General features: G+C 40.7%; 1 protein-coding gene across 5 annotated transcripts in view; it reads left to right on the forward strand.

Annotated features, from left to right (window-relative positions):
- The first annotated feature begins 500 nt into the window (after positions 1-500).
- TM6SF1 (transmembrane 6 superfamily member 1) overlaps positions 501-25,638 on the forward strand; it is a 37,779-nt gene continuing 12,641 nt past the window's right edge. The window contains exons 1-9 of one of the 5 annotated variants that reach the window (XM_016426464.2): positions 501-1,312; positions 7,372-7,475; positions 13,495-13,592; positions 18,573-18,676; positions 19,928-20,010; positions 20,618-20,739; positions 22,309-22,413; positions 24,601-24,693; positions 24,915-25,034. In XM_016426464.2, the coding sequence (XP_016281950.1) occupies positions 936-1,312; positions 7,372-7,475; positions 13,495-13,592; positions 18,573-18,676; positions 19,928-20,010; positions 20,618-20,739; positions 22,309-22,413; positions 24,601-24,693; positions 24,915-25,034 (1,206 nt within the window). In that variant the 5' untranslated portion in view covers positions 501-935. Of the gene's footprint in view, positions 1,313-7,371; positions 7,476-13,494; positions 13,593-18,572; positions 18,677-19,927; positions 20,011-20,617; positions 20,740-22,308; positions 22,414-24,600; positions 24,694-24,914; positions 25,035-25,638 lie in introns of those variants that run through there. The other 4 variants (XM_001365776.5, XM_007479241.3, XM_056805780.1 and 1 more) reach the window with 4 other exon arrangements.

A 25,638-nucleotide genomic window follows, 5' to 3' on the forward strand; every position in this document is an offset into this window, starting at 1 on the left:
ATTGAGCTTGAGTGGCAAATTCTTCTGAAGCCAGATAGAGCCCTGAATACAACACTGAGACCTCTAGATTCTAGGAAGTCAGGGGAGACATGAGATTTTTGAGCTAGAAGGCCTGCAGAAGCCATCCTGTTCACTCATGTTATTTTGTGGTAATGTAGAACCCTCATTTCACAGTTAAAATCTTAGAAATGCTCTGACAAATGAATTGAAGAAGGGATAGGTTTAGGGTACAGATTGGTAGATGTTTGTTAATTGACTTCAAGAGGGTATGAAGAGGCATGGACTCAGACAAGGAACCTCAGAAGAGAGTCAAACTGACCTAATCCTTTGGTGTGGGGGCACCAGGGGGAAGAGCATTCGAGAGCTGGGGGGTCCTATACTAGGGAGGAATAAGAACTATTTTCTCTAGAACTATTTTCAAACGCGTCACAATCCGGTTTAGGCCACCTTGTGGGTAGCTTTCCTGTCGTAACTACAGGGAATCCCCCAGTACTAAGAGGCGGTCTGCTTAGAGGTGGAGGACAAGTGACCAGGGTTCTAGTCCCGGCTCTAGCACTCCCTCAGATCCTTGGGCGCCTCTCTTCGGCTGGGTGTTCTGGGGATCTGAGCTTTGGTCTAGTTGCCCTTTGGAGGCTAAAATCTCCCTCCAGTCCCCAGCCTGGATCTTCAGCCAGGGATTTGTGCCAGGGGTTTGTTCCCCACAGGTCCGGAATGGCAAAGATCTCAGCCGCAGGTTTAGGAGTGGGGCGCGGGGCTTAGGGCCCTGCCCAGTCTCAGCATGGGGGGCTCCCTCTCTTCCCCTCGGCCCCGCCCCAAGTCCTGCACTCCTCTGGCTCCTTCACAGCTGTCTTTGAGGCCGCCACAGGAGGGAAGGTCGCTGCTGCCCCGACCAGTGAGGCTACAAAGGCTAGGGCTGCCCTGGAGTCCTCGAGCTTATGGTGCCCCCTTGGCCCGAGCCGCTGGAGCCGCCCCGGGGGCCGGGCGTCGGAGGCGCTGCCGCTCGCGAGCCCAAGCAGGCAGGCGGGGTGGGGCGCCTCAGGGAGACGCGCGCCCCGGCGGAAGCTCGGTCAAGCTCAGGGGAGGAGGCAGCCGACGCGCTCGATAGCTGGGACTCGGGCGCGCTGCAGGAAGCGAGGGGCAGGGGCGGCGGCGGCCGCGCCCAGGCGGACTCGGCGGCGGGGGCGGGATGCGGTGAAGGCCGGCCAGGGGCCCCGGCCGAGATGAGCGCCTCTGCGGCCACCGGAGTCTTTGTACTGTCCCTCTCCGCTATCCCCGCCACGTACGTCTTCAACCACCTGGCAGCTCATCGCAAGTGAGTGAATGGGGCGAAGGAGGGGCAGAAAGGGAAGGGGTGCGGGGGTGCGGGAGAGGTCCGCGGGAGAACCTTGCCTTAGCTGGTCTCCCGAAACTCCCTCCAGCTCCAACATTCGGTGCCTTCTAAAATTCAGCTACTGGATTCAGTGCCTTAAGCGCTGCTTTTGTTAATACATATAGCACCTCCTGGATGCGACTGAAGCAAGATTCTAACGGGGACCCATGGAATGTATGACGCTCTAACTTTTTACATCTAGCCAAATGTGTTCTGCCCGTGAGAGCATGGACGGGGCGTGTGTCCTTTCTGGTTAGCTTTTCCCATCGCATTAATCCGTGCGCACCTTTCATTCTGGTGGTGCAGAGAGCCGGATTTGGACCGGGCCAGGCTTCAGATGCCCATCCTGCTGCTTTCTACCTGAGTGACCGACCTTGGCTTAAATGACAATCTCGACGAGTTTCAGTTTCCTCGTCTGTAAAATGAGAGGTTGAAGAAATCATAAACTCAGAAAACGTTAGAGCTGGAAAGGCTTTTAGAAGCCTTCTAGTCCAACCCAGCATTTTTACCGATGAGAAAACTCGGCCATAGTTTAATTAAGTGACTTGCCCAAGGTCATTCTGGCTATTAAGTGGGAGGATGAGGATTAAATGCTGGTCTTCTTGGCTAAATGCAAGGCCATTTCAGTACCAAATCTGCGATCCTCCATTAGGGTACTTTTAGAAACTGGTGTGTGTGTGTGACTAGTGGAAATATGTTGGACTGGAAGCCAAGAGTTCCAGACCCAACTCTGCTAGGATTCAGCAGTGTGACATTGTATACGTCACTTCACTCCTCTGGTCCTTATGGGTACCTCATACCCTCATGGGATTTCTAAAGGTCCAACTCTGTAAATACTACTATTCTGGTCCTCTGCTCAAATGAGAACATGGATGTTAGAGCACTTGGAAAAGGACTAAAGTTTTATGTTACTATACATTTGAATCACAATTTTTAAAAATAAATTTGAATTATTTTTAATCTACAAGAGCAGAGTCAGGAGACAGCCTGTGACTGAAAAAAAGTTAGACTTTAATAGTCATAAAATGGTATTTGAAAAGGGATGTTAAAATTTTGAGTATAAAATGAAATTTCAATGGAACTTGGAAGCTCTGTCCTTACCTTCCAGTGAAGAAAAGGGCATCAGGTAGAATCACAGATTGTTAGTGCCAGAATTACCTTTGAGTTGTGAATCCCTTTGAACACAAAAGGAAACTGAGATCCAGAGAGAGGGACAGATGTGACCAAGATCACTGGGTGACCAGAGTCTAGCAGGGAGGACTTCAGTTGAAAGGCTACCTTCGTTGTTCCATGCCGCCTGGCCAGCCTCCAAAGCAGGCATCTGAAAAACAGCAGCCCCACTTCTGCTCCTGGGGCAGACTTTGATTCTGTGCCAGAAACGAGTTCTTATCAGCTTGCAGGAAGTCAACCTATTGTGTTTCTCAAAGCTGTTGCTGCTGAGGAAATTGCAGACCAGCCTTTAAACTGAAAACCCACTCCTAGATTTCGAGGTGGCTGGTGACCACTTTGTGCCAACGTTGTTGCTTCTGTTCTCGGAGCCACCCCTCAGCAGGGTGTCAGGCTTCAGGGGAGATTCAGAGGAAGAGGAGGAGGGGAGCTTGGGTCAGTGGGGAGAGTACTGACCATCTGAAAGCAGGAATGCATAGAGTAGCTTGGAGTTTGGGGGGGCCTCTGTTTCTTATCTGGATAAGATGGGAAATGACCCACGTCCATGGTCTCAGCTGCTTTCTTCCAGGCTCAGCTCAAGTGCCGCCTTCTCCAAGAAGCCTTCACTTCCTGTACAAGTTGTTAGAGGTCTCTCCCTCCTCATCCTTATCCTCCCTGAGCATTGGTTAAGCACCTACTGTGTACATCATTGCGCTAAGGGCTGGGACCACAGAGAAGTATAAATGTGTGGTGCCTGCCCTCAGGAGGTTCACATTCAGATTACAAAGACAACATGAAAGCACCTAGATCCATGTAGACAGACGTGCCCATGGATCGTGCTGACTCTTTGGGACTCTGTGGGGTTTTCTTGGCAAGGATCCTGAGGATCTCTCCATGGAGAGATATTGCCTTTTGTCAGGCAATCAGAGGTTAAGTGACTTATCCAAGGCTACACAGCTGGGATGTGTTTGAGTCCAGTTTTGAACTCAGGTCTTCCTGACTTCAGACCCAGCACCCTATCCACTGAGCCAGCCAGCTGCCTCTGTCTGTGTGTTTTCTTACCTATATCTGCCTATATATATATATACACACTCATAGACTCTTGTATGTAGGAGAGAGACAGTAGAGCTGGGACACACAGTCAGAGGCAGACACTGGGGAAGACTTGAGGGTGGAGGGAAGGAGGAGGAGAAGAGGCGCAGCCAGGGTTTGGGGGGCTCCAGAAGGGAGTCAAAACTGGCAAAGCTGGAAGGAGCCCTGCGATGACACACTGCCTCGTGTGCACACCAGAGGAGCCCCAGCCCGTTCATTTATTTGTCCTCTCTGCTTATTCATTGATTAAACCATCTCATCTCCCTAGTTATTAGCCCAGTACCCTGCATCAGTGAGTGACTCGGTGCTCACTCTTTAAGATTTTCTATTCTCTGATGGGAGTTTCTTCTAGAGACTAGTGAATAAGCCCTTGATTATCCGCTCTGAGTCATGCAGGCTTTATCCTGTATATCCCTTTTCACCACTTCCACAGGGATTACTAGGACCCTTGAGAGCCTCCCAGCAGCTTTAGGGACCGAGCTAGGATTAGAATCTGAACCATGGGACCCAGAAGCTCTCCCTCCATGCACAGTGTAGGCTGCCTCTTCATCACTCATGATTCCAACTTCTTGCCCTAGAGGGAGCTAACTTTCTTTTTTTAGACTGAACTTAAATGGTAAGGCTGGCTGGCTGGCTGGCGGAACAGATCTGTTTCACATAGGGAAGATTTAAAATAAGTAACTTATTTCCATATGCTTTCAAAAAAAGAAAAAGTACATTGATGGCCTGCTTCTGCTAGATCTGGTTTATTCAACAAACATTCATGAAATGCCTGCCCTGAAAAATGAGTATGCCGGATGCAGTGGCCACTCCGGAGCCTTTGTGCAAGTCCCTTCAGACATAGAGAGAAAAAATGACCCACACTTGCCCTGAAGGAGCTTCCTTTCTACCACATACTTCTATAACTAGCATGAAAATCACTGATTCCCAGACAAGCAGAATGAGATGATCAGTGGTGATGGGAGGCAAGGAGGGATCCCAAACTGAAGGACATTGTGGAAGATATAATGAAAATGCTGGTAATTGGATGTTGCAGAAAACTGTTTAAGGCTAGAGAGTATGAATGACTCTGGCTTTGGGCAGGTGTGTAGTATAGTTGACTATGGCACTTTTGCCTTGTTGCCTTTCCAGTGATATCTTCACTCTTTTTCTGTATATTTGTATACCCTCCCACTCCAGTCTTTTAAGAAGTGGCTCAAATCCTACCTCCTTCATCAAGAATCCTCTGACCATCCCAGGTCACACTTATCTCTTCCTTGTCCTCCAAACTTTTATAGATAATATTTAACATGGTCTTTATTCCTTTGGCAATTAATCATATAATTGCTTAAAAAAAAAAACACCTTAACATCTGTTTTAGAATCAATATTAAGTATTAATTCCAAGGCAGAATAGTGGTAAGGGGTAGGCAGTGGGGGTTAAGTGACTTACTCAGGGTCACACAGCTAGGAAGTATCTGAGGCCAGATTTAATCCCAGATCCTCCGGTCTCCAGGCCTGGCTCTCTATTGAGTCACCAGGTTGCCTCTGTAATTACCTTTTTATATCTATGTACATCTATTTTCCTTTTCTTTTTCCTATAAAGCTTAAATGGATATCTTGACAAAATGTCCTTTTAATTTATTTTTATTTTTTATTCTTATTTTTTCAATTAACAAGCCTTTTAAAGTTAATATGCCCCTCCCTCTACCTACTTGTCTCCCAATTGTACAATTAAAAATAAATAAAACTTTTAGCATGTACATTCATAGTATGGCAAAAGAAATTCCCAAACTGATTATTCCCAAAATGGATATCTCTTTCTGTGTTTTCATTTATCATCTCTCTTTCAGGAGGTGAATGACATGTACATCTGTTTTCTTGAACTGATATTTAAATCTTATATTGATAGCTCACTTTTCATGTGTTTTTTACTTTCCTCAGCTACATGATAAGCCTCCTGAGGGTAGAGTTTGTGTCTTATTTGTCATTGGATTTCCAGGATCATCTATCATGGTATTGTGTACCTTGTAGATACATTTTCCCAATAAATACTTGTTGATTTGATTTTGTCTGATTTCTTTTATTCATTTTATAAAAGTTGATTGAGTCCGCCTTTGTTTTCATTATGTTATCATATACATTTTACCCAAGAAAATGAAATAATTCTTATCAATTTGGAAAATGCTGTTGATTTCATGAACTACAACTTTGGGGTAAGACCATCCTTTGGAATTGTGAGGCAATAGGAAATTCCAGGTATCATGAATTTTTTTTTTTGATATAGTAAGGAATCAAAGATATATCTATGGTATCTCATATCTTTCCTTCTTACTTCCTACTTAGGATCGCTGAGATTTTATAGGGTTACTATGGGACCATCACTGAGTTTGCAAAGTTCCTGCAGGGATTCTTGTCTTAAAACAAGACCATAACGTGTGAGGTGCAAATTTTTCACTCTTAATTATATCATAGTAGGACTAGGAATGATGTGAGAACCAGTGGTTTTTGGGTCCTAGAATGGTTAAAACTAGGGATGAAACTGTTTTTCTTGGACCCTTTAGTTTATAATACTGAACAAATCACTTCCCCTTGGGCCTGCCCTTCTGCCTGCTTTCAGGACATGCATTTGGGCCCCTGTCCTTTTACCACCAGTCAGTTTTCCTTGACCAGTCCAGTCTCTTAGGGGATGGCTTCACAAGTATCACCTTGAACAAACAAACGGTATGTGAAATGAAATCCAGTTACAGTTGCAATTGCAGAATAGAGTCAGACTTAGCAGATTCATAGAAGAGTAGTTAATGATTCAACGTGGCCAAATATGGCCTCATCCTCTTGACCTCTTGGGGGACCATTAGCACTGATGTTCCTTCCCCAGCAGGCTCTCAGGTGGCTGTATTATTGAAAGTTCTGTACCAACTCCCCTTCCTTGGCAAAGAATACTACTGATGGGAGCCTATGTGGTTTGCCCTTTAGCTTGGGTTCCTTCATACTTTTCTTGCTAAGGCTTAGCCTTTTTCAAAGCCTCCAGGACTCCAACCAAGATGTATTTATTTCCTGTGTTTTGCCATCAGCTCTGAATAATAGTTTCTACTCTAGATTCCATAGAAAAGTCCTAATACAAGGAAATGTCTCTGTTCCCTGGGAAATAGAAGTGTCTTGGAACCAGAAAGATGATAGAGTTTAGGTCAAGTCATTTAACATCTATGTGCTCAGTTTTACTCAACTGTTAAATAGAGATGATAGTAATAATATATGCCTCACTGGAGTGTTAAGAATCAAATAAGCCTGTATGATAGGATGGAAAGAACACTAGTTCTGGAATCAGAGATCTTGATATTTATTACCTGTGTAACCTTGGGCAAGTCATTTATGTTTATCTATAAAATAAAAAATTTGGACTAGATGATCTCAGAGGTCCCTTCTAGATCTGTCTAAAGAGATTTGTAGTCCCTGTAAGGACTATATGAATGCAAGAAATTATAATACTTGTACAGCTTCCCAGGATCGTCATCATGATGTAAAATGAAATGATGAATGGAGAAGCCCATTGTAATATAAAGTTCTCTGTAAATAGAATCACTTATTACTCAACCAGCCAAATGTTTTCAGGTATTCTCAACACCCAACAGTTGTACCAAAGATTGACCTTCATGGTGAAGGAATTCCATATTAAACAAAAAACAGCAGCATTGTTTGGGAGAATGTATTCAATGATTAGGAAGTTTCCAGCATTAGAATGTTTACTTTGATAGTGACTCAGCTTCCATGTTTTAATTTTTATAGTTCCTGGGCAATTGTAGCTGCTGGATTACTGGTTCTACTCATTGTAGCTTTGTTGGCTCGTGCCCTTGTGAAGAGAAAACCACCTAGAGATCCCCTGTTTTATGGTAGGTATCAATGGGATAGAAAATATTGGATGTGAGGTTGGTTGGGAATGTTTTCTTCTGCCAAATTTATATTTCTCATTGGCTCATAAATGATTTTTCACATCACTTAAATATGAATGGAAATGTTTCAGTTCAGGAAAACATCAGAAATGTAGTTGAATGCTCCATCTGGTCGTGAGAAATTTCATAGTTACCATTCTATACAATGATTCTCCATTCTATACACTGATTACCAGAGGGCATTTGTTAAAATAATTAGACTTAGGCAGTTGTGAAAATATACATCTTAAGTGGTTTTCCAAATTACTTATCTAGGAGTGGAGAAAAATCTTGAGATCTAGTGGGATGGATAAAGGAACCAAGAATGGACAATGGGAGAAAGAGGAATGAAGAGAACAAATAAGTAAATGCTAACATTTTTCTTCTCCTTTAAAAATTATTTTTTGACATTAAAAAAATTTGAATTCTAAATTCTATCCTTCCCTCCACTCCCTCCCCACCATCATGAAGACAAGCAGTATGATATTATGTAGATGAAGTCATAAAAACACATTTCCATATTAGCCATATTACCAAAAAACAAGAGAAATAAAGTGAGAAAATTAAACTTCAGTTTGCTCTCAGGATTCATAACATCTCTTTCTGGAGAGGAATAGCATTTTTGATCATGAGTCCTTCAGAATTGTCTTGTCACTGTATTGATCAGTGTGGCTAAGTCTTTCACAGTTGGTCATCATGACAATATTGCTGTTCCTGTGCATAGTGGTCTATCTCTTGGGCTTCTCACTTCCTTTTGCATTGTAGGTCTTCTCACATTTTTCTTTTTCTTTTTCAAACCCTTGCCTTCCATCTTGGAGTCAATACTATGTATTGGCTTCAAGACAGAAGAGCAGTAAGGGCTAGGCAATGGGGGTTAAGTGACTTGCCCAGGGTCATACAGCTAGGAAGTGTCTGAGGCCAGATTTAAACCTAGGACCTTCCATCTCTAGGCCTGGCTCTCAGGCCACTGAGCTACCCAGCTGCCTCCTTCCCACATTTTTCTGAAACCATCCTTCTTCTCATTTCTTAGGGCCTGATAATATTCTATCTAGTAGGGTAGCTAGATAGTACAGCGGATAGAGTGCCAAGCCTACAGTCAGGAAAAATGATCTTCCTAAGTTCAAATCTGACTTTGTACACTTACTAGTTCTGTGACTCTGGGCAAGTTACTTAATCCTGTTAGCCTCTGTTTCATCATTTATAAAATGAGTTGGAAAAGGAAATGGCAAACCACTCCAGTATGCTTGCTAAGAAAACCCCAAAAGGGGTCATGAAGAGTTGGACATAACTAAAGAATAAAACTCCAGCTAGTATTATTTTGACCTAATGACAGTTTCCCAATTATTTCTAAAGTTTTATTTTTTCAAACTCAAAGAATATTAGAGCTTGAAGTGACCTTAGAAGGCATCCAATCTACCCTTTCATTTAACTGATGAGAAAATTGGGGCTCAGTGAGATGCTGCAGCTTTGCCAAAGCTACCTAATGAATGAGTGATAGAGACAAGGTCTCTTGTTTTCTAGTGCAGCATGCTTTACACTGGCTCTTACTGTTTCTGATGTCAGACTTTAGTGAATACAGTCCCTCCCCATTCTCCCCTCCTCTCCCCACCAGCCTTTGCTGGAGATTCGACTTTAGAATTCTGAGGGACACTGTGTTTTAGTGGAATCTGGACTTGGAATTGAAAGATCTGATTTTGATTCCCAACTCCTCTACTTTTTTACCTGTCTGACCTTATAATAGAGATAGGATTTAAATCTGCAGCTTATAGCCCTAGAGAATTTCCTTGAATGCTCTAGGAACTGAAAGGTTAAGTAATTGGCCCAATGTCACATGGAAAGTACATATCAGAGATAATCCTGGTTCTGAGACCAGCTTCCTATCATATAATACCACAATGCCTTCTCTTAAGAGAGAAGTTCTTAAGGCAGGAGTTCTTAAAATGAGATCCATAAACTTAGTATACATATATGTGTGTAATATGAAAAATACATTCCAAAATAATGGATTTCCTTTGTAATCTGGTGAATTTTATTCACTCAAACACATTATTCTGAGAAGGGGACCATAGGCTGTCAAAGGTTGTAGGGGAGAATGGAGCCCATGCTATTCAAAAGATGAATAACCCCCAAACTGGTAGCACAAAACTATAGACTTCCAAGAAACTTTCAGTAGTCCAGGAGATCTGCACTAATGGGGTGGTCTTGTGAGCAGTGAGAAGGGCACAAATGCCAAGACTTGGCAACTTATTGGCCTGTGGAATGATTGAGGGTCAGGACCAAAGGGTAGCACCAAACAAACAGCCTTAGAAAGAAATAGGAAAGTTTCAGAAGGGTGGCTGTAGGAGGAAGATGAAGAATTCTATTTAGGACATGTGGAATTTGAGGTGTCTACCAGATAATCAGTTGGAAATGTCTAATAGACAGTTGTTGATGGGGGACTGGAGCTTAGGAAAGAGATTGATGCATGCTCCAAAGGTCTGTTAGTTATCTATAAGGATAATAATGAAACCGTTGAGAGTCCCCTCAAGCCTCCTCTTCTCCAAAGTAAACATTCCCAGTTCCTTCATTTTATTCTTCTACATTGTTATTTCTAGGTCTTTTTTTTGGTCACTTTCCTTGGATCTGCTCCAGTATAAAAACATCATTCTTAAAATGTGGTCCCAGAATTAAATATAATGCATCAGATAAGATCTGATGGGCTATTAGGACTTTTAGTCCTAATTTAGGACTATTAGTAGGCCATTAGGACTGTTATATCCTTTTTTCTGGTCACTAGTCTTTGATTTGCCAGCTCATACCTTTTTGGTTTGTTTTTATTTTTTGAATAAATTTTTATTGTCTTTTATCTCAGCATTTCCTTTAGTATCCCTTCTCCCCACCTTACCCAGAGAGACATCTTATATAAAAAAAAGTATTTTTTACAGACAAAAACAGAAAATACATGCAATGTACAATAGTTGTAAACCTCCTACCTTCATAAGTGGATGGTGTTGAGTTGTCTTCTCATATCTCTTCCTTCAAGCTCTGTTTGTTCTTTATAATTTTGCTATATTTGCTTTTTTATGGTTATTTTAGGTCTTCTTAATTATTGCCTATCTCTACCTATCCTATACTATATTTATGCCACTGGAATTTTTGCACCCAAGCCCAAGACTACATTTATCATTATTAAACCAAAATTGTAATCATTTAATAAGTTTTACTTCATAAAATTTGTCATTATGATTAAACCAAAAGTTTTTAGTTTCTGTGCAGCTAAGTGATTCAAGGGCAGAGCATTAGATTTGGAGTCAGGAAAACCTGTGTCCAAATTCTGTGGCAGACACTTTGCTGAGTGACCCTGGACAAGTTACTTTACCTGCTTGCCCAAGATTGCCTGAGTTTCCTTGTCTATCACATGGAGATAATAAGAGCACGTACTTCCCAGGGTGGTTGTGAAGATCAAATGATATCACATATGTAAAATGCTGTTATTATTACATTATGTATATGTATATATATATACACACTCTATGTATGTGTATATATACTATTATTATTACATTATTATATTTAACCTGTAATAATGAAGGTGATTAAACAAGCTAAACTGTAATAATGAAGGTACTGATGAAGATTGAAGAGGTACTGGGAATAAGGAAGGGTTGGTAACAGGAAATGGAGGAGGTGAAAGGATAGAGAGACTCTGGAGGGCTGGAGAGGTAAAATGGAGGAATACCCCTTGTGGCTGAGAGGCTGTCTTTGAAGTTCACTTACACTCAACCCACAAGAGAGGTACCCCTGAGTAAGGTTAGTTTAAGGATAACAGGACCAGTGTCCTTGAGAGAACTTCTGGGGACTAGTGGAGATTAATTAGCAAGGCTTGACTAGTAGTTGAACCCCAGGAGTTCCCCTTATCTGGCAAACAGATGTCACTGTTGGCTCTCATTGTTTTGCCTAGGCTAATGGCTAGTTTAGCCTCTTGTTCTTTGTTCTCCCTTCAATATGAATCTGACTGTGATCTTCTATTTCTTAAGTAGTTTAATAATTATAGTAAATCAAGAAAGGGGATATGTTTGAGGGAAGAGGAGATCCTACTGGGTTTCTTGTTTTTCTTCAGCTGGGCCAAGATGGCTCAGCTTCAACTTATCTGTCTTCTTCTTAACTAATCAGTGTCTCTATCCTACCATAACAAGTGGCAAGTGCCCTTCTTGGGAAGGTCAGGGATGGAAAGGTTCTTCAGGGTGACCCTCTGAAGTTAAGAGAGCAGCTCCTTCTCAGCAGCTGTTGTTGTTTGTTCTTCCTTTAACAGATGCTCTCAAACATACAGGAACCTTTTTCTTCTGGGTAAGGGTAATGGAGGCAAGACTTTTCCACAGGTCTTTGCTCTATACTCAACAGAGTTCAGAGGGCAAAGACCCTTCAGTTAGCAGTTTCTCCCACAATCCTCTTCTCTCACTTCAACTGTCACTCCCCCTCCCATCACATTCCAACCGATGTCTGCTCCATCTTAGTGGTAGAAATGCAAAAGCTTGATTGACAATTTTCCTTTCCATAAACCCAACAGGCGGGACTATAGTGATCTTTTTGAATTGCTATCCAATTTGTTTCCTCCCAGTTTCATATTATATATACATTTGATAAGCCTACTGTATATGCTTTAATTTAAAATGATGTTTGTTAAATTGCATCACCATCTACTTGGAAATATGAAAAAATGCTAATTTTTACATTGTTTTATGAACTGTACCAAATGTACTTTTCCCCAAACTTATTAATTCTATGTCCTGGGTATGATACAAGAAAAGAATAATGTCAGAACTTCTCCATGTCATTAGAAAGCTATACCAGATTTAAGAATATGGACTTTGCCCAAAGTACTCAAGTTGATTTGTTGAGGGCAGCAAATATTAAATGGGGGTGGGGGACGAGCATAAGAGGTGACCCTTACCCCTCAGGCCCAATTAATGTAACTGAAGGCTCTGTGTGCTCTGATACCTGCTAATTAGCTCTAGCTGGCTAATTTATTTCAACTAGTTAATTTATATTCATTGGCACACATGAACATATGAGTGTAAGCAGAAGTTCCCAATTCTTCAGGGTTACCTTTGGAACTCTGAAAGGAGAAAGTCTTTGCTTTCTGGAGATCCAACTTGCCTGCGAGTAGGAATTGGAGAAGGAGCCCCAGAGCGGGTGCTACAGTGGCAAAGATCCTAAAGATACCTTTGATACCCAGTCTGCTATGCAGATATAGGAAATACTCCTGGAAGTAGAAGTATTGGCCAATGTTTTAGTGAGGAAAAGTATGGATAATAACTTTTATACAGTCATTCAGTATTTGTCATTTGATATTTTGACCAGGATGCAATCAGGCATTGAGTTTCTCAAGGTATACTTGTCCCATCAAGTGAGCATTTCTTGAAAAGAAGGTAGATCCTCAAAGAGACAATGGATAGAAAACTGCTCCATTTGAAGTTAAAATTCCTGGTGTCAAATACTGGTTCTGCTACTTGCTATACCCCTATGTGAACTTGGGCAAGTTACTCAATGTATCTGGGTCTTTATTTTATACTTTATACTTATATTTTATAGTACATCTTATCAAGGTTCTTCAAATAACTAACACTTATTAGCCAAAGATAACTTAAAATATGTTATTTATTTTTTATGGTAAACTAGGGAATTGGATAAGTTTTAATTTAGCAATGAATTTGAATACATTGATCTTAACAGTATTTTGATTGCTCAGTGAATTTGAAGATAAGGGACCTTTACTTCTCTTATTTTGACTTGTTTATAGATGGGACTTCTGGATGACTGAATTCCTGTCTAATAATCTATTCACGTGTACTTTATTTTTGTTTTGATTTACAATAATCCATTGGCCAATGTTGACACTTTCCATAGTGTCAGTGCTAATTCTTTTGGATTATTCTATTTTTATTGGATGATACCAATTTGACAATATTCTGAATGTTTTTAATTGTTTTTATTTCTTTAGTTTATGCAGTATTTGCTTTTACCAGTGTAGTGAACCTTATTATAGGACTTGAACAAGATGGAATAATCGATGGATTCATGACATATTACTTGAAAGAGGCAAGTAATTCTTACAATTGTTAAACTGATATGTTTTCCCTGATATAATAAAAAAAGATATGACCAGAAACATATATCACAAATATCCTACCACACCTAATGAACATGCTATATCATATTTCTGCCATAGGTTTCTACATGAGCAAAATCAAGGAGTTAGGGTTGGAAAATAGGTGGTAATTCTTCTCAGCATTTAATCCCCAAGATTCCCTCTTCACTCTCCAATAGCACTAAATGCTTCTTTGCAATTAATGTAATTATGTTCATTTTATGTATTTATTCAATGTTTATTTGCCTTTTTATCATTAATAACTCATCTGTATACATACATCATTTTCTTTCATAGCACCTATTACAGTGCCAAACACAGAAATGCTGATAAATGCCTGATATGATAAAGAACACCTGGAAGAGTCTACCTGTTCCAGCTCCCTGTTGAACCTAGGCACACAGGTGGAAGCTTACACTCTTCAAATAGTTGTTTACCTTCTAATTTATAGAGTTCTTAGGGGGTTCTGGAGAGGAAGATGTGAAGGACAACTAGAACCAAACCTGGGAACTCAGAATTCCATAGCCCAGATATTTCCCTAGCTGTTTCCAATCTTCCTGCTTGTTCATTCCTTTCTGAATTGTTTTCCAGGCTCCAGCTGCTTCTGTTTATCCTCCCACTGTTAGCTGCTAGTGATTATTATCCCAGTTTCATTTCACATTGAGCATCAGTTAGATTTTACAAAGGGAAATTTACTTCAAAGCTAGAGCAGATACAAAGAGCAAATGTTTCCTCAATTCCTTGAGCTACACTCAGCCCTATACTGCCATAGACCCTAGGGAGCATGGGGTCTTAGAGGTCGTAAAGGACTTAACGGTCAGTACCTAGCATTGGTCCCAACAAGTTCATGTCTCCTAGACTGCTGGTTCCTTGGGATCCCAGAGCTGGATTGCTTGGGGCTTCTTCTCCTGACCTTTTCAAGATCAAAAAGTGACAGCATCTCCAAGCTTCTTCACCTACAGGAAGAATGGCCATCACAACACAACAACAGAGGCAATAGCAGGTTTATGTGCTCCTGGGACACACAGGAGCAGGCTGGATGGCAAGACCAGAGCCTGTGGGCTCTCTGCCTCCCAAACGCTTAGTCCGTGTCTCCTCACTTAAATACACCAGGCAGGCAAAGGCTAAAACCAAGGTTGAGGCTCTGGCCAACTAGGTGCCTCCTGAAGGCACCCCTTGGTGATATTGTGGGGGCAGCCAAGAAAAAAGAGAACTCTTCACTGTCGCCAGCACTCGAGAGCAAGGTAGGGAATGTCTGAGAATGCTTTGTTAGGCATCATCAGGACTTTCAGGAAGCCAGCTCCTCAACTGGTCCCTGTGACCCTGGGCAAGTCACTTCATTTTGTTTGCCTCAGTTTCCTCATCTGTCAAATGAGCTGGAGAATGAAATAGCAAACTTCTCCAGTGTCTTTGCCAAGAAAACCCCACTTAGGGTCACAAAGAGTAGACTGAAAACAGCTGAGTAACAACATAGCCACAAGGCTTTAATCAATGCTTTTTGAATTGAATTGAATGTCCATGGACTGTATTGATCCTCCTTTCATTTTTCTCCTCTCATTCCCATAATCCTCCAGAGTACACATTCTCACCACATTATTCAGCTGAAACCAAGTATTCCAAAGTTACCAGGATCTCTTGATTGCCAGACAGAATGGCTTTTCTCATCATCTCATCTGCACAGCATTGACATGCCCGATTGTCTTATTCATCTGGATAAACTCTCCTCTCTGGTTTTTGTGATACTTGTGTCTTCTGATTCTCTTTTGATGGGTCTCACTGCTCATCCTCAGTCTCCTTTTCTGGTTCTTTGTTCGCATAAAGCCATTCACCATGGAAATCCCTCCAAACTTTGTTCTAGACCCCTTTGTCCATCTTATGAGATAATATCACAGGCTACCAGGGCTTCACTTTTTCTTGAGCAAATGATTCCCAGATCCATTCTTCCTTTTCCATCAGTTGCTCTGCTGAGTTTGGGCTCCAGAAACATCATGCCTCTACAGGAAAAGCCATTGGCATGATGGAGATTCATCTAGTTTTGACACTCAGAACCTTCCCCGTACCCTCAGCTGCCTGTCCCCTCTGATGAAGGTATGGAGCAATAAACTCCTTTGTAGAGGGCATAGAAATTTCCATCTAAAATCTAAATTTCTGCACACTACCATCTTGGTTTCAACTTCAGGAGCATCTATCATGTCCTCAGGCCCCCTATCCAATCCTCCACTTTTTCAGCTTCCTTTTTCATATTGTCTTCCTCCATTAGATTATGAGCTCCTGGAAGGCGAGGATTTCCTTTTTTTATTATATATACATATTCTCATTTCTTAACATAGTACCTGGAACATAGTAGGCACTTGATAAATGTGTTTATTGATCATTGGCTCTATGTATCCAGGCCACTTTCCTCTTCTGAGCCACAGCTGCTTATCACCAAATGCATTTCCAACTGAATGAACCATTAAGTATTTCAAACTCAGTGTGCCCAAAACAGTACTCATCTTTTTTTTTTTTAAACCCTTACCTTTTGTCTTGGAATCAGTACTAAAAGTATTGGTTCCAAGATAGAAGAGCAGTAAAAGGTAGTCAAATAGGGTTAAGAGACTTGCCCAGGGTCCCACAACTAAGCTGTGGCTGAGGCCAGATTTTAATCCAGAATCTCCCATCTCCACACGTAGCTTTCTATCCACTAGTTACCCTTATTATTTTTTCCCACCAAACCCTTCTCTCTTCTAAACTTCTCTATTTCTTTTGAGGGAACCACCACCCTTCCAGTCAACCCGGCCAATGACTTTGGCATCATCCTTGAATCCTCACTTGATCAGCATTCCCAGTTTGTTGCCAAATCTTGTTCAGACCTTCCTAATGTCTTACTCCATGTCCTCTTGTCTGTACTCAAAACACGGTCTTGCTTCAGGCACACAGGGGCTACTGCAATAATCTGTTACTAGTTCCTTGGCTTCAGGACTCTCTCCGCAGTGATCCCTTCTCTTAAGTGCCAAGGCAATCTTCCTGAAGTGGAGGCTGGACAACATTGCCCCTTGCTCAGGGAGCTTCTGAGTGCCTCATGGCCTCTAAATTCAAAAATAAAATCCTTTGTTTGCTGAGAGGACATGCATGAACTGATGCAAAATGAAGTGATCAGGAGAAAAACTTATGCCATAACAACAATATTATAAAGCTTAAAAAAATTAACTGATAGAACACCTCACTGCCACATTGGAGGACTTATTAGAAAGTCTGCTTCCTACTTCCAGAGAGATGAAGGAGCTTGGAACCAGCCTCTGAGACCTCAAGGGCACTTCCATGGCCCAGCCAGGTCTTGTAGACCTCTTAGCCTCAGTGGCCTAAGGAGCTACGACTAGCCTTGGGGGGTGACCAGCTGGGCCATGGCCAGCGGAAACAGACTCCCCAGAAATCATACCACATCCAGAGGCCGACTTGGTGGAATTGATGCTACCTAGGAGCCATGATCTTTTGTGAACCTGCTCTCCAGGCTGAGGTGATGCCAGGGAGAGTGTGCCCCTCCCCTAACCCCAAGGGCAGTTTTTTTTTTTCAAGAAATGTTTATATGTTTGTTCTGTAGGCAAAAATATAACTTTGTTAAAGAGTAAGAAATCCTGTTTGGCATTTAAAGCTCTTCCTAATCTGGTCCCTTCCTACCTTTCCAGTCTTCCTACACTTGATTCTCTTCCAGGAACTCTCTGAGATAATAATTTTCCAAGTTATGTCTACTTTTATTCTTCTGATCATGTTCTAGCTCCTCTCTATACTCTCTGTCTTGAAGGATACACCCAAGCCGTTCTTTCCTTCCCCCATCCTTTCCAGTTTAAAGCCCTTTGAATGAGCTTTTCAAGATTCCAAGCCAATCTAGTCTTGCCAGGCCTTTTTTTTTTTTTAATAGTCCATCCATGGCCAGGATTTTTATTCCCTTATTTGAATATGTGTTGGGGAACTAGGTGGCTCAGTGGATAGAGAGCCAAGCCTAGAGATGGGAGGTCCTGTGTTCAAAACTGGCCTCAAACCTTTCCTAGTTATGTGAACCTGGGCATGTCACTTAATGCCAAGTTTATCTGCCTTGGAACCAAAACTCAATACTGATTCTAAGACAGAAGGGAAGGGATTTTTTTAAAATGTGGGGGAAATCCAGATCCCATTCAGAGACACCATCTTCTGAACAAGCTGTTAATTTGCTTCTATTTTTATAAAATGTTTTTTGTTTATGAGGGCCGGCAAATGTCCCATGGATTTTGAATGGATGTTTATAGACAGTAGCATATGCTACTGTTTTTGTTTCTTGATGTTCTGTGATTGATTTTTAATGGATGTGAATGATTTTGTGTGGATTAGTAGCAATGGCAGAGAAGACACTGGAACGGTCTGTAGAGCCACTATCGAAGAAGGGCTAGTTGCTGGCTTAGATTCCCTGTTGGAAAACCAGTAACTAGAAAGAGGAATCCTCCACACACCCCAGCATGGAGCTGCAGACAGTCATTTCACTGGCCTCTCCGCAGCCGGGCTTCGGCCACTGTGTTTGACTGTGAGACCAGCCTCTCTCTAACTTGATTGTCCGTAACAATCATCATGGAAGCTAGAGCTGAGCCGTGTCGTGTCGGCACGTCCACACAGTCGCAGCTTTGCAGGCCATGACAGAGGCCGCTTCTAGTCACTTAGAAGGATGCGGTTACATTTTTGGTAGGGACGGGAGAGAGACAGACAGAAAAAGAGTCTCTGGGTGGCGGACCCTATTTCCCCAGCCATCCCCGAGCTGCTACAATAAATGTGAAGATTACTTCTTGTCCTTCGTCCATGTGTGTAAAGTGCACTACATAGTTAGCAATGAAACGTTAGCTCACCAATTGTACATGACAGTCATCTCCCTATAAAGGCTGACTTCAGTTTGGAAATTAACTTTTTTTTTCCAACTTTTTCTTTAGGGTGAACCATATCTGAACACTGCCTATGGGCACGTGATCTGTTACTGGGATGGTTCTGCTCATTATATGATGTATCTTGTTATGTTGGCAGCAATAGCATGGGAGTAAGTCTGCTCATATATGTGTTTATACTGTTATTTTGACTTTGGTATTTGTCATCTGTGAAGGAAATAAATAAAAATGTATTTGGGGCAGCTGAGTGGCTCAGAAAGCCAGGAAGAGGGCTTTCTGGTGGAGTTGGAAGAGATGGGAAGTCCTGGGTTCAAATGTGACCTCCAATGCATCCTAGCTGTATGACCCTGGACAAGTCACTTTACCCCCATTGCCCAGCCCTTACCACTCTTCTGTCTTGGAACCAATACTTAGTATTGATTCTAAGATGGAAGGTAAGGATTTAAAATCAATCAATCAATCTATCTATCCACTATATTAATAATATAATAATGATATGTATTATGTAAATATAATATTAATATCTATATTTGCACTTGCTTATGATAAGAGCCAGCATTTGTCTAGTGCCTTAAAGTTGACAAAGCACTTTACAAATGTTATCTCATTTTATCATCAAAATAATCCTGGGAGGAAGGTGCTATCCTGACCCCCATTTTACAGATGAGGAATCTGAGGCAAACAAAGGCTAAGCAATTTGCCCAAAAGTCACTCAGTGGAATCTTACCTTCATTGTGCCACTTAGCGGTCCTTGCTTAAACAAATGGAATATTAAGGGTATATGTAAAAAAAATTAAAATTTAAAAGTTAGTATCTCATTCCTTTTCTCTCACTTCATTCTTTCAAGGGAAAGCCAGTCTTCATTCATTTATATTTTCATCCAGACTTATGATTTCATCAGGGGAGAGAGCTTCTGGTGTGAAAACTCCTGCCCTGACACAATTCAGGACCTCCATTGCACCCTGTAGTCGTGCAATGCTGGTTTGAGGTTCTGAGAGTTTCAGTGATGTGACCCTACTTGAACACAAAGGCCATGTGTGTTGGGTTGGACTTTAGCTCATGTGAACCTGACTTTCAGGCCAGCCTTCCATCTAGTCCCCTATGCTGGCTCTCCTGTTTTGGAGATTTACAAATACAATCAGTTTTGTAGGATAAACACAACTTTGCTTTCCTTCTGCTTTATTTTATCATTCTGAAGGGGCACCAAGACCCTGCTGTTGTATGCTATGGACCAAAATAAAATCTCATCAGTAATATTCCATTATGTTTGATTTACCAGATTGAATGTGGCAGGCCTCAGTTTATGCCCTTTATTAACCAGGATTAAAATGGAAGACATTGACAATCCTATTATCAGTTACTTTCTAGGAGGAGTTGGATTAAATAAAAAATTTCTCTTACAGGGAAAATTACAGATCGATCGGCTTGTACTGGGTAGGCTCCATTGTCATGAGTGTTGTTGTCTTTCTTCCTGGAAATCTTGTGGGTAAGGAACATCATCTTAAGTTTCATTTCCCTTATTTTTGAAGCTGTAAGTTATGTTGTAGTTTTTACTGTAGTAGTAGAAATAACTATTTTATAGTCAAGTTATCCTGTAAAATAAGTCCCCTTTCTTTATTTCATAATTTCTTCCTTAAAACTACCTTTGAATAATTTTAAGATGCTTGATCAATAATCTGCTAAAAATAATTTTCTGATTATTTAGAAGGCATGCAACTTCTGTTCCATACATTACCAAAACAATTAGGGCAAAATTGTTTGTTCTCTCCCTTTGGGGAAGAATAAAGTATTTACCTATTGAGATTATTAATAAAACATTTTCATGAATCTCTCTTTTGAATTGTATTCAACATTTGTTGGAACTCCGTGGATATTTCAATGTCACTTGAAGCTTATGTTTTAAATGGAAAGTACCATTTGCCATTTTTATAAATGAGGACTTTAGAATTACTTTGCTGTAGCAATAAATCAGAACTGTATTGAGTGCTCAAATGCTTTTAAACAGTTTAAATTTCAAATGCATATAATAGGGGAACATATTCTTAATGCATATGTAATAATTTCTCCTTTTCTATCTCTAATTTTTTAAATAGGAAAGTATGGAACAAGAATTTGTCCTACCATTTTCTTAAGCCTGCCGTACATTTGTCTTCCTATATGGGCTGGTTTCAGAATCTATACTCAGCCAGTAGAAACTTACAGCTACCCTTCAAAGGTGACCATTTCACATTTAAATAACTCATTAAAAAAAATCCTTACCTTCTGCCTTACTATCAATTCTAAGACAGAAAAGCAGCAAGGACTATGCAAATAGAGTTAAATGACTAGCCCAGGGTCTCACAGCTAGGAAATGGCAAAGGCCAGATTTAAACCCAGATCCTCCTGTCTCCAGGCCTGGCTCTCCAACCACAGTGCTACATAGCTTCTCCTAAACACCTCACTCTTAATTCAAAGGTCTCATCTTCATGGGACCATGAACGGTACAATTTTGGTTTTATGAGATCCACAAGAGGACCGAGACATTCAGACTACATCTGATTTATTTGGCTCATTTTGAGTTGGACAAAGGCTTTAATGAATCATGCAAATGTGATTGCATTTGTTCTTAATATTCATAATCTTTCTGCATTTAATAAAGCAAAGGATGTTTTGGCTTGCTAAGTTATGAAAGTTCTGAATCTTCACTGATTCACCCAATGTCTGGCTAAATTCTTTTGCCCTTATACTTTCATTAGGCTAGTGTTTGCCGAGTTTCTTGCTGCCTCAAAGCATAAGCAGCATCCACAATTCTCATTAAGGGACTCTTGAGCTTAAGGTACTCTTTGGCATAATTATTACATTAATTGAGGCAGGTAGCTTGTACATGTTCTATAATGCATTAAAGGTTATCTTAATGGGCTGAAACACAACATAGCCTTTTATCTGCATTGATGAGGATCCATGTCAGACATACATATGGGAACATCCAGCATTCAGGATCTTTCCCCTGCATAGAGGAGGGCTAGGAACAGTCCAATTCAGTTGGATCATATCCTTTACCCATAAGTAGACAAAATGGGATCTTTCCAGCATGAATACGGTTCCAAGTTGTCCTGGAGAAAATTGAGAGCTTTAAACGTATAAGCAACTAGCAAAGCAGAATGGTCAGGGTAGCCTGGAATGCTATAGACATGAGTTCTGTAGCAAACAAGCTAGCAGAAATTGAACATTTATCCCAAGTAAAAGTGATCAAGATTGACTTGTCTGGTATCCTCTTTTGGTCTCTACTACAAAATAAATTGCACTCTTCTTCTAAAAATCTTCCCTTTAATTTCCTGCTTTTGATATAGGTCTATTTAAGAAAAACTAAGCTACAGAATATAAATTGATTAAAAAATTTTGTAAAAGACTTAGCTATGGGAAATTCTTAAAATGTGATTATAACAATAGAGTTTGTACAAGATTAACAATACAGTATAGATATACACATATACATGCATTCAGAGACATAGACAAGCAGACATGCATATATACATATATGTGTACACATACATGGATATTTATCAATAACTACTATGTAAAAGCTGAGTGGTAGATATGTTGGGAACTGTGATGTTTTTAAGCTAGAAGGAAACTTTCAGTCTGATTACAACAAAAAAAGATTCTGTAACTTATTCAATTTCATAGCTAGTTAGTAGCTTACACGGTTCTCAAAATCTTTTTTGAGGACCTTTCAACAATGGCAGTATAGCAGACTTTGTTCTCTTCTTTGAAGCCTGTCTTTTAATTACATGCTGTATTTTAGGTTGTTCAAGAAGTCCAGAAGAAAGGATTGCTAAAAAGACCATTAGATTTAATCTTCGTTATGTATCTCATCTTTGCAACAGGATTTTGCATATTTAGAGGCTTGGTAAGCATGAAAGATCTCAATAAGATACAAACTCCAAATTTTAACATTTGTGCATCAAGGGAAAAAAAATCTTCACCACAATCTTCTACATATTATAAAAAAACATACCTCTTCTTGGAACCCTGGGACTTTTTTTAAGGCCCACCATTTACTGAAGGGTTGTGGGGCACTTATCTCTGGGGATAAGTTGAGTAAAGAAGGGACCTGGGGAAGCCCACAACCTAAAACAGATTCCTGATTTACCCCACATTAAGAGATTAATTCTTTTTAGTTTTTGATTTCCTAATGATGAACTTTGCAGTCTAGCCAGACCTGTGTTAAGGAAAATCCCTTTTGAAGGAAATTCAAAGAGTATGAATTGTAGCCAGGAAGAACACAAATGATTTCAGGGTATGAGAGCAGACTTGGGGGTGGAGGAGAAGGGAGATGTTTTTCCTAACTACAGAAGGAATGGTTCGGTGATTAAGACAAGAAACAAAAGCAAAGAACTTTTATGAGAGTTGTCCGTAGTCAGCTGTGGTGATCTTTTTGCTGGTTTTGTAATCCTGATACACACAGCTCCCTTAATGTTAAAGCTTTCTTTTAGCTGGCCAGAGATTGAATGCTTGCCATCCATCTAATCAGGCTTAGCCTTACAGATGGAAAACTGGGAGCTAATTGTTTTAGATTCATCATTTGTTATGGCAAGATGTCAGGATCATTGGTGGTTTTAGTAAATTTCTTCTGGAGTTACCACTGGGGCCATTTTGGTGGGTGAAGTCAATACCTGGCCATGTAAACCAAGGATTGTTTCTGTGAAAGCCAGGCCCTTGGAACCAGATTCCTTCTCTTCAGTACTCTGAACTGGTGAATTTTTTGCTGTCTTTGGAACCTCATGGACAAATAGTTCAAAGGTTATGAAGCCTAAGAGTTTTTATTGACAGCACTGTTGATGTACAAGATGGAGTTGGCCATGGCTGTAGATGGCTGGACTTGGGGCAGTGGAGACAGCTGAAGTGGAGTCAGAGAGCAATTCCTTTGAATCTGGAACATTTAAATAATCCTCTTCTGAAATGTAAATATTCTCTGATAGGGATAAGATCTTGGAACTTAATCTGCCACCATCCTAGACCAGATTAGTTGAGAGGGAAGCTCTGGGAAATTGGATCAGGAAATTTGTGCTAGAGAGTAGGTGGAAAAGTAGGAAAATGAGTGGGAGGATTCCAAATATAAATTGCCTTGGGCCTATCCTGCTTGCCTCAGCTGTGGCTGGACCAGCTCTGTTCTTTTAAAACTCATAGATTGAAGTTGACTTGAATATAGATTTTACTCTCAAAAGATTCCCTTACTTCAGCCCCCAAAGAGCTCAAATTCTCTGAGTCCATAGGATGGAAAAAGGCAATCTTTTTGATTATTGAGAAAAGGCAGTAAGATAGGAGGAGATGAGAAGGGCACTTTTCTTATGAGAAATGGGATCCAGTGACACTGGTCTCCTAGCTGTTCCACAAACAAGACCCTCCATTTCTCAGCTCCAGTCATTTTCTCTGGATGGCCCCCATGCCAGGAATGCTCTCCCGCTAATGCTTTCACTACTGATCTCCTTAACTTCTTTTTTAAGTCCCAACTAAAATCCCACATCCTACTAAACATCCCCAACTCCTCTTAATTCTAGTGCCTTCTCTGTATTTTCCATTCAGCCTGTAGATGCTTCCCTAATTGGATTGTAAGCTCCTTGAGGACTAGAACTGTTCTTTGCCTCTTTTTTTGTAGCCCCAGTGCTTAGCACAGTGCCTGGCACATAGCAAGAGCTTAATAAATGTTTAGATTGATTGCTCTTGCTCAGGGAATCAGAAAAACTCAATTCAAACTGTGTTCTCTGCATACAGTAGAAGGCTAATAAAGGTTCCTTTTTTTGCAATGTATATTTTGGCTTGATAGTATTTTAGATATATACCTAGAAGCTAAATGCCGTTTAATTTCCCACTCAGCCACTAACATAATTATATTCTCTTTAGAACAAATCCAAATGTATCTTTATAGAACATTTTCTTTTTTTCATTCCTTGCTATTGAGCATCAGTACATTCCAAATTTCTTATAAAGACCAAGTAGTTTGTGACCTAAACACAATAAATTTAGCTTAATCAGCAGTACTATGAATAGTGGGGCAGAATTATGTCTTTAATAATAAAATCATTTCTGCCTTTAGATTGCCTTGGATTGTCCTGCTGAGCTCTGCCGACTCTATATACAGTTTCAAGAACCCTACATAAAAGATCCTGCTGCTTATCCCAAACTCCAGGTGACATACTTATAAAACTCGGGATGGATATTGATGAAATTTTCGATTCAAAAGTAGTTAAATGTTGTTTTACAGCAGAAACATAAAACTACTAAAGAGATGAATCCTGTATTTTAAAAAATCAAGATAGATCAGGTATTCATCTCACCAGATGACGAGGGCAGTACTTCATTATACCGCTGAGAGAGTGATCATATAGCCATGTTCATGTTTTAATACAGATGCTGGCATATATGTTTTATTCGGTTCCATTCTTTGTGATTGCGCTCTACGGCCTTATGGTTCCTGGATGTTCATGGATGCCCGACATAGCCCTCATTCATGCTGGAGGACTAGCTCAGGTATTAACAACATTCACTTCATGAAATCACTTCCCAATGATCTAGTGCTTAGTGTTGAGTGGATAAAAATGACAACATAAGGTCGGTGCTTTCTTACCTACTGCTAAAAAAGACCTTTTTTTTTCCCTTTCCAGCAGAAAAGAATGTCTCAGTCCCTTATGTTTCAGTGCCCACTGAAAAGGGCTTAGAAAGCTGATTTTTTGGGGAAATTCTCCCCCTGCCTTAAAGCCTTAGAGAAGGTGTGTGTGAGGTTGTTGTTCTCTTTCTTTTTCATTTAAATGCAAAGGGATATGTGGGAGGATTCCCCACTAGTGACTTTCCAGAGTGACCTAAGTTTTAGAGAAGCACAAAATTTATAATGATAGGAATGATTTTAGGCCTCTAGGTATTGTGGAAGGTGTGCTTTTGAGATGGGTGATCATTTTCACCCAGTCCCTTAGGGCTAGGTTACTTATATTTTCCCCACATTGTCACAATATTCCTCATTATTTTTGGTTCACAGCTACATAACTGCTCTCCGCAGGATACAAAGTCCATTTATAGAGAACTCCTTCCATCCAAGGGCAAAAAAGAACCAGCAGCCCTTATGTTAAACAAATTGATC

This window comes from Monodelphis domestica, chromosome 1 (genome assembly GCF_027887165.1).
Source record: "Monodelphis domestica isolate mMonDom1 chromosome 1, mMonDom1.pri, whole genome shotgun sequence".
In the NCBI taxonomy this organism is placed as follows: Eukaryota; Metazoa; Chordata; class Mammalia; order Didelphimorphia; family Didelphidae; genus Monodelphis; species Monodelphis domestica.